This window comes from Frankliniella occidentalis, unplaced genomic scaffold (assembly GCF_000697945.3).
Source record: "Frankliniella occidentalis isolate FOCC.00 unplaced genomic scaffold, Focc_3.1 Scaffold327, whole genome shotgun sequence".
NCBI classification, from domain to species: Eukaryota; Metazoa; Arthropoda; class Insecta; order Thysanoptera; family Thripidae; genus Frankliniella; species Frankliniella occidentalis.
In genome coordinates, this window is record NW_026267450.1 from 284,411 (window position 1) to 293,529 (window position 9,119).

At 38.6% G+C, this 9,119-nt stretch overlaps 2 protein-coding genes across 2 annotated transcripts; one reads left to right on the forward strand and one right to left on the reverse strand.

Annotated features, from left to right (window-relative positions):
• Positions 1-1,934: 1,934 nt before the first annotated feature.
• LOC113203864 (PAT complex subunit CCDC47) lies at positions 1,935-5,102 on the reverse strand. The gene is made up of 7 exons (XM_026418778.2): positions 4,951-5,102; positions 4,500-4,751; positions 4,250-4,375; positions 3,975-4,149; positions 3,767-3,891; positions 3,276-3,656; positions 1,935-3,192 (listed from the first exon to the last, which is right to left on the reverse strand). Exons 2-7 carry the CDS (start codon positions 4,746-4,748, stop codon positions 2,812-2,814), a joined length of 1,437 nt encoding a protein of 478 aa, XP_026274563.1. The 5' UTR covers positions 4,749-4,751; positions 4,951-5,102; the 3' UTR covers positions 1,935-2,811.
• Positions 5,103-5,724: 622 nt separating this feature from the next.
• Positions 5,725-8,813, forward strand: LOC113203865 (thioredoxin domain-containing protein 5). The gene is made up of 7 exons (XM_026418779.2): positions 5,725-5,947; positions 6,203-6,355; positions 6,441-6,693; positions 6,795-6,950; positions 7,042-7,232; positions 7,313-7,445; positions 7,538-8,813. The coding sequence occupies exons 1-7, from the start codon at positions 5,796-5,798 to the stop codon at positions 7,664-7,666; spliced, it is 1,167 nt and encodes a 388-aa protein (XP_026274564.1). The 5' UTR covers positions 5,725-5,795; the 3' UTR covers positions 7,667-8,813.
• Positions 8,814-9,119: the final 306 nt, after the last annotated feature.

A 9,119-nucleotide genomic window follows, 5' to 3' on the forward strand; every position in this document is an offset into this window, starting at 1 on the left:
CCTCCATTTATGCACTAAAATTAAAACACAACTATATATTTTAGGCTCAAGTAATAAGCTGTATATATGCAATGAGAATAAGCAGTAAAGAAATGACAAGTAACCCCCAAAAAGAAACAATACCAAAATAAACTTTTACCAGACATGACTACCATAAAAGTACTGGTATTTTAAGTTAACATCACATTGAAAGTCAAAACTTACCAGATTCATTCCTGCAATCACGAGAAAAAGGAGCGATTCCTCCTCCTGTGTGCTCCAACTCCAACTCAGCATACAGCAGGTGACACATGCTGCTTTGCTGATGTCCAGGACAGGTGCACCTCCAGGCCGATAATCTTCCTGCAACACACCAAAGACGCAATTTTATAGTCGAAAAAACAGGATGCAAAAGAGGCAGGAAGCATGCAATTTCGACAGAGGTGGTCAAAGTCGACTCTCCTAGACCAATTCCAATCATTTCCAGCAATTTTTATTTTTTTCATTTTTGGCCAAATTTACAAAGGCTATAGCCTTCCCATTTTCAGCAAAAATGGGTGGGTCGGGATTTCGAAGAAAAAGTAGTCGAACCGACAGGGGTGAACCAGGGGACCACAAAACTACTTTTGGTTCCGCCAGAAACAACCCCTGTCCAGAGACACTTCAGTTTTAAGGGATTGTCTTTTGAATCTGGCGGGCAGCGTACAACGGGCTGCCTACCTAGCAGCCGAGCCGGTACAAGAAAAACGGGCGTAACTCGCTTAAAATGGGTCTGAGAAGTGAAATTTCGACGGAGAGTTAGTAAGAGGGTGCTGTCAAACCAATCCCAACCATTTCCAGCGATTTTCAAATTTCTCATTTTTGGCCAAATTTACAAAGGCTATAGCCTTCCCATTTTTAGCAAAAATGGGTGGGTCCGGATTTCGACGGAAAAGTAGTCGAACCGACAGGGGGTGAACCAGGGAACCACAAAACTACTTTTGTTTCCGCCAGAAACCACCCCTGTCCTACACTTCAGTTTTAAGAGGAGGTCTTTTGAATCTGGCGGGTAGCGTACGATGGGCTGTCTACCTCGCAGGCGAACCGGTCCAAGAAAAACAGGCGCAACTCACTTGAAATGGACCGGCGGCGCGAAATTTCGACATTTCGACATTTCCAGCGTTTTCATTTTTTTTTCATTTTTGGCAAAATTTACAAAGGCTATAAATTGATGGGTCCGGATTTCGATGGAGGAGTATTCGGATCGACAGGAGTGAACCAGGCACCACAAAACTACCTTTGTTTCTGTCAGAAACCACCCCTGTCCACAAAAACTTGAGTCTCATAAGAGCTGGTCTCTCTAACTAAGGGCGGGTAGGCTACCTAAGGCGCACTGGCTAAGAACTCTGCTGTAGTGGGTTGGCACCATGATATTTAGACAGAGCATGTGAAAAGGGAGTCTGCCCCACCAATCCAAACCAATTCCAGCAATTTTCCAAAACGCCAAGATTTTTAAAAGACATTTTCAGTGATAACAAATCAGCCTGGATTTTGACAGAGGAGGATTGAAATCGACAACAAAGAACCAAGGCACCACAAAAAACATCAAATACCACCCTTTGATGCACACGAAAGGAAGCTCCTCTTAGTGGAGACAAATTGGACCAGCGTTGGCGGTTACTGTCATGTCAACTCACCTATTCTTTTGGGTAAAATGACTCCATAGACTTCTCTTGCTCCTGTCAAGAACATTTCTGGGCTGAGTTCCTGCAATCATATTAAACGGTACTTTTAGTGCTTATCAACTTTTAATTACATATAAAAGTAAAAGTAAGGGGTCGGCAAAACCGTATCTTATTTTGACAGCCGCTGGGAAAGTCCTGCAGATGACTCAATCAAGTAGCATACAACCGACGAAAAATAAAACCTAGCATGAGGTGGCTTCAGTTATTAAAATATAACAACAAGATGGGAAATCCATGTTGAACAAGTAATATTTTCTTTATTGCTTGCTTACAAGGTGACAAAACATAACAGGAATACCATAAAGCAAGAGATTTCTCAGTCTCTAAGAAAGGGAATCATTACTTCTAATGAAAAACAAATTCAATAGACAGCTCTGTCTGTGAGAAAGGGACATCTTATTCAACAAAAGTAAGGATTAATTAATTCTTGCAAAGGAAGTTCTAAATGCTATCAGTCATGAAACGATTAGGACTTACAATAAACCACTTGTGGACAATTTTTTCTAAAAATTTCTGTAGGCAAAGTGGTATTAATTTGAAATTGCTGCCTAGATATCTGATCTATTCCAGCAATGGATAGAGACTTCTTTGATATTAAAAACACACTTGTTAAAAATATAAAGAAATGCCAAATAATTGTACAAAAACACAGATAAACTAAAAACACAATAACAACACATGAGACAACTTCCGCCTGGTTGGGTATATTACAAAGGTATACACAACAACCTGCGCCAAGCATGAATATGAAATGAATAGGAAAACATTTTCTACACATGCACACAAAGTACATAGTTGGTTGATTTCCTTGTGGATGAATAAAACAATAAATAAGGCATGGGATTGATATAGAAAAACAGCACTACAATGTATAACAGTATTTTTAGCAAATACTGAAAACTAGTTCACATATTGTACACAATGTAGCTGCTCAAAAATATTTTAAGAAGTCCAACTCCAAGAGGCAGACTTAAGAATTATAAGCAATATCAGTTACAAAACAGGATACAAAGCTGAAATCCTAATTCATTTGAAATCAAGTTAAAAGATGTTAATGCTAAGAGCAAAAATGACTAGCAAAATACTTCCTTGTACAAAGACCACAACCTTACAATGCCTTTACTTTCAACTGCTTCATTTTGGGGGCTTTTTTCTTCATTTGTCGTTTCATGTCTTTTTCTTCCCATTTTCTTTGCTTCTCAGGGTCTTCCTCCAGCATGATCCTTTCCTTTTCCTGGCGGCGCTTCTCCTCCCTTTTAGCAGCAGCCGCTTCGGCGCGAGCAGCATGAGTGGTCTTCAAGAAGGCCTCCTCAACACGAGCACGATTCTTATCAGCCTTTTGTTTGCTTTCTTTCCCAAGACGGAACCTCTTTACTTTATCCATGAAATAGAAGACCAAATGCATCATAGGTAACATCTGATCAATACTCTCTTGCATTCCTTGGTTTTTAATTGGGATGTTGAAGCAGAAAATTAGAACTCGTTTGACCTATAACAGACAAACAAACCAATAAGCATGAGTACACAAAATAAAGTTGGCACCAAAGTGATTCATATAGTATATATACAAACCTCAGGTAATTTAACCAAAGTAGCAGTGTCTTCAGTTTGCTTGGGGCCAGAGTACTGATCAGAAAAATGCATGAATTCAATCATGTCTTGATACTTATTTACTAATGAAGTTACTCTTGAGTCCAGCAGTGTAGAAGATACTTCTCCCATCTCACTCATGACACACATATTACTTGGCACACCAAACTTCTCTCCTGCTCTCCTCTCAGGACAATAAAGACTAAGGTCTTGCATTTCTTTCGAAAGACGTAGTCCACTCTTTTTAGTTGCCAGACAGAAAACAAATGAATCCATGTCTTCACGAGCCATGTCAACACGGATCTGGATCTGGTCCATGGTAGGGCGAATAATTTGTCCAATAACACCCACAAGATCTTGCCTCTAAAATACAAAAAGAGTTTTTTACATTGGTAGAATTATTTTATCTTGATTATCTATGTAATTACCAGCAAGTCAGCAAAAAAATTATTGTGAAATGAGAGAGAGCCTACCTTTAAAAGCTTCAGTTCAACTAACATCCCTTCACAACACAAGCGACCACTACACCATAAGGTGTAACTATGTTCGGATTCTTTAATAAGACCAGGATTTTCAATTTCCATCTTTCCATCGTCACCTGAAAGACAAAAATATTCAAATTTAAGAGTTACAAGAGCTCTAGAGTCTTTTGTAGCATGGGAAGTTGCATTGATATCTTACCAACAAGAGTAAAATTATCTTCTAAGAGTTGGCGATGAGTAGAAAACCATGCATTTGCAATTCTTTGGTTTTTATTTTTACCAGTGAAGAAATTGATGAAATAAACAGTGAGACCAGCCAACATCAACATTTCCATGTAGAAACTATCCCAATTGGTTCTCAAGTGGAGAGGAACCTAATTAATAAAATATAAAAGAGATGCATTTATGCCTGTGCTATTGCACATTTTGTATTCCAATTACATAGGATTGACAAAGCTGAATATGGATACTCACCTTGGTAATTGTGATTTTTGGGACCTCCTTCTCATCAGTCTTGTCGACACTGACTGGTCTTTCATTGTCAAACCCTTCAAATTCCTCCTCATCTTGAAAATGCTCGAATTCGTTGTCATCTTCATCCTGTGCAAAGATACATAAAGTAATTGGTAAGTATTACGAAAGAGGTATGTGTCACATGATGTGAGATCCGTTAGAGTAATCACATCCTAGAAATATTTTTCAAACGCTTTGATAGCTGTCTTACCTCCACAATTGTATCTTCCTCTTCTTCGTCCTCTGTTTCTTTAATTACTGTTTTGGCATCTGGAGGAGCAGCTTTCTGTTGCTCTGTAGTTGGGGGTCGATCATGACTAGCACTAGCAGCCGCAGCATCCTCATCTTCAAAGTCTTCAAATTCAGCAAATTCGTTGTCTTCTGCATCCTCTCGAAACGCACTGACCCATATCTGCGATCCGATCAGACCCACGAGTAGGAGTACTACCCAAATACGCATTGCCTAGATCCCAGAAAAATAAAATGCATTATTTATTAGTTCTAATACTTGGCAGAAAGGGAGGGTTAGAATATTAAATGACCGTGTTACCGGTTCCTTTTAACGGTTATTATTACTAAAACATTCGGACTTCAGAAAATCAAAATGAATCAACAAAAAAAAATCTATTCAGAGCGAAGAAAGTGGAAAAAAAAGTACTTACAATTCCCTTATCTTTGAAAAATATTAACTAAATTTCTGGCTTGAACGTCGTCGGTTTCGTGTATTCTGCTTCATTCACATTCACTTTGACAACACGTCACGTGACGTAGGTGACGTCAACGGTTGCAAGGGGCGCATTCTGTTAAGGAAAGTTAGGTCGGGAGGTCTGTCGGTCTATCGAGTGGTCAGGCTGTCAGTCGATCGGTCGAGGTGAGGCGGGCGATCGATCGGCTGATCTCCCAACCCTGACCCAACGTTGAACATGTTTAAACCAAGGAATTTATAGTTGTAATGATTGCCAATGACTGTTTTGTTAGCCATTGACCACATGCCTATCGTTGATTCATTCAAATTTGACCCGACGGTGAGATGAGACGTTGATCTAACCTGGTTAGGTTAGTCGACCAACAACATCGCCCCATTTGTGTTTATTAGCTTTAAATCAACAAATCAACATCCTTAGATGCTGCGGGATGTTACCAATGAGTAGGAAAAGGTAATTGAGAGTCTTGACAACATCACATTCGTATTTGCAACGTTTTGGGAAGGTCGGGAGATCAGCCGGTCGATCTCCAGCCTCACATCGACACCTCGACACACACCTCAACCGATCGACTGACAGCCTGACCACTCGATAGACCGACAGACCTCCCGACCTAACTTTCCTTAACAGAATGCGCCCATTCTAAAGTTCTCATACTCTTTCCGATTCTCCCACCCGAGTCGACCGGCGGATTTCGGGCTCACTTCGGCAAAAACACTGAAAACAAAACTCAGCAAAACTTCGTCTGCCGTCTGCCACTCCAGTCATCCTGCCACCGCATAAAGGCCGCCCCCGCTGATAAAATGTCATTTTTGCTAGCAATTTTTACGTGTCTTCTATTGTGTGGAGCCCGTGGACATGACGACGAAGAGTCCAAGGCTGTCAAGTATTCAGGCGACTCATTTAACTTGGGTCTTGCTACCAATAATCACTTTGTAATGTTCTATGCACCATGGTTAGTACAGCCTCAAAAAGTTTCACTCGCTATAATAATGAAGAAGTATTCACCTACTGCTTCTGTTTAGTTTTTACTTGCCTGACTTTTTGATTTTTTATCAGGTATTACTTACTGTTAAAATCCCACTTACCGTAAAAATTCCTATATAGTAAAACAAATCAAAAATAGTGTTTACTTTTTTAAGTTTTCCCCATTCTTTGTATTATTATGACATGATTTTTTATCACATGATTTTAACTTCAATGATTGCAGGTGTGGTCACTGCACCCGCCTGTCACCAACCTGGGAAAAGTTGGCTGAGGATTACAATGATGCATCTACCGAAACTGATGTTATCATAGCCAAAGTTGATTGCACTGCTGAAACAGCTTTGTGCTCAGAGCATGATGTTACAGGGTACCCTACGTGAGTATCAGTGTTGTTTTTAAAACTGTTGATGTATTTAATATTACAACACCTAAAATTGATTGGGGAATTATGTACTTTTCAGACTAAAGTTCTTTAAGGCTGGACATGACGAAGGAACAAAGTACCGTGGAGGACGTGATTATGAAGCACTAAAATCTTACATCAGTGAACAGTTGGGTAAAGCTGCTCAGGAACCAGCTGAAACGCAAGAGGAACCAAAAGTCCCAGCACCAGTTAGTGGACTTGTTGAATTAACTGAAGAAACATTTGACAATTACGTTGCTACTGGTAATCACTTTATTAAGTTCTATGCTCCATGGTGTGGCTATTGCAAGGTATGTTTTATCAGCTCAGGTCAATTTTTTTAAACACATTTTTTTAGACTGTATTTTTTTTTTTAAACTGATACTTAATTGAGTTAATTCCTTAATTTTAGAAATTGGTACCAACTTGGGAAAAACTTGCTGAATCCCTCCATTTCTCTACTAATGTGAGAGTATCACAAGTGGATTGCACTGAGCACAAAGATGTCTGCCAGCGCTTTGAAGTGAAGGGTTACCCCACACTTCTGTGGATTGTAGATGGACAAAAGGCAAGTGTCATCACCAGATAACCTTTTTGTCAGCTCTTGTTAAATCTGTCACATAATCCATTGACAGAAAATCTAATCAATTATGTTTTAGGTGGAGAAGTACTCTGGTGATCGTTCTATTGAAGATCTCAAATCTTATGTTAGTCGTCAACTGGGAGTTGACCTTGTTGAGGCTCCAGAGGAAATCCCATCAATATCAAACCCAGTTGTCCAGCTCTCACGTGAAAACTTTGAACATGTTGTTGAGAAAGGAATGACATTTGTTAAGTTCTTTGCCCCATGGTAAGTAATGTCGTAAGTTGTAATCAGTACAAGACAATTGTTGTAAATTGTGATAATAAAATTTGATTCTGCAATTTTAGGTGTGGACATTGCAAGAGAATGTCACCTACATGGGATGAGCTTGGAAGCAAGTTCTTAGGCAGTGGTCAAGTCACTATTGGAAAAGTTGACTGCACCCTTGACATCAATAAAGATCTTTGTAAACAGCAGGAGGTAAAGTTTTGTCAGCACTACAATATTTGAATGCAACACAGACAATTACCTTGATCAGAAATATTCATATGTATTTTATCTTTTTTTCTTAGGTCAGAGGCTACCCATCAATTTATTTGTACAAAGATGGTGAACGAGTTGACAGCTATGAAGGAAATCGTCAGTTAGAAGACATGTACTTGTTTGTACTAAAGCACCTTCAACAAAAGGATGAACTGTAAATGTTCTTTGAATAGCAATATGATCAAGAAAAAAGAAAACTTGTTTAGATCAAGAGTCTGGGTTTGACTGCATTTGAGCATTTGTTATAACATGTATGTGGATTACATCAATTAATCAAAAGTTCTATTTTTGGAACTTTATAGAAACCTCTTGTATTATACATCTGATTGAAGATGACCCAACAGATTAATTCACTCATAAATACATTTCACTATATATTTCAATTTCTACTCTAGTCTCACCTTGCAAACTGGACTTGATTATCTGCCATGATGTACTGTAATTACTATGTAGGGTATATTTGTGCATTAATTTGTTCTGTGATATATTTTTTTTAAATATTTGGACTCCCTGTGGTGTGTATGTACACATCACAAATTTATGATGTCTTTTCCTATTTTCTAAATTTATGTCCCATCTTATGTTTTCAGACCATTTTATCACCTAGGTAAGTTTTAGTAGATTTATTCCATAGCCTGTTCATTCATCTCATAAATTCATACCCATTCACTTATTTTTTTTTGCAAATGTGCTTATCTGTCTCTTTGTCAACCAAAAACTTTGTCTCTTATCTGTGATCTGTTCTAATACAGTGCTCCATTGTAAATGGGTCTAGAAGTACGAATTGAATTTCTCCTGGCCACTATTCAATGTTCATCTAAAGCTTCAGCTAAAGTAAAACTGCATAAACAACATTCACCCAAGCTTGTTGGTCCATCCTGTGCCAAATCTTGCTCAATCTTCTTGCTTAAATCATGTCATTCTTTTGCATAACAGGTTTATTTCTTACTCAACCTAAGTTGATGTATAGTACTTACTTCCATGCTATCATGCAGATCTAGTTGCTTGTGATGCTTATGCAAAGCCCACAGAGCCATCTTCCATCACTTCTGCAGTCCATTTGTTGCGGAATGCAGGAAATGTGTCTTCCCTACTAACAATTTTAAAGGAATAATGGCACATGATATGAGTTAAATATTGATTCTTAAAGCAAATGCACTGTTGAAAAAGTACTAGGATTGAAGGGCCGATTTTTCTTTCCATGAAGCATTACATAAAAATGTCCCTTAATCTTGTAAAATATGTGTTTTCCTTTTTTATAAAAAAAAATTATGTCCTCAAATAAATGTGTTGACTATGGCAAAATCTATTGGTAATTATTCGTTTTTGTAACATTTTTTTCCCGTGAGACTATTACTACTTAGAGGTGATAATGGGACAGGGTGCATGCACAAAATAATAACCACCTCAACACAAGACATTGCGTTTAGAATCTCCGTTTAATCCTTTTTGCTATATCCACAAGATCTAACTTACGTACAATACATATAGAGGGACCTTATTGCGTTGTGACCTGTTTAACGTAACAAAGTGATGTCTAGTGGGCGACCCGTCGGCACCGTTTTTCGCCACGCAACCCTTGATGCTCCGGACAGCGGGTGCGAAGGCGAC

Bases quoted from the DNA above. Each gene is read 5' to 3' on its own strand.
- LOC113203864 (XM_026418778.2), bottom strand. From the start codon at position 4,748: ATGCGTATTTGGGTAGTACTCCTACTCGTGGGTCTGATCGGATCGCAG. The intron at 4,150-4,249 runs GTGAGTATCCAT...TTTATTAATTAG, and splicing joins CAAAAATCACAATTACCAAG to GTTCCTCTCCACTTGAGAAC. The intron at 3,892-3,974 runs GTAAGATATCAA...TTTGTCTTTCAG, and splicing joins AGATAATTTTACTCTTGTTG to GTGACGATGGAAAGATGGAA.
- LOC113203865 (XM_026418779.2), top strand. From the start codon at position 5,796: ATGTCATTTTTGCTAGCAATTTTTACGTGTCTTCTATTGTGTGGAGCC. The intron at 7,233-7,312 runs GTAAGTAATGTC...CTGCAATTTTAG, and splicing joins GTTAAGTTCTTTGCCCCATG to GTGTGGACATTGCAAGAGAA. The intron at 7,446-7,537 runs GTAAAGTTTTGT...TTTTTTTCTTAG, and splicing joins ATCTTTGTAAACAGCAGGAG to GTCAGAGGCTACCCATCAAT.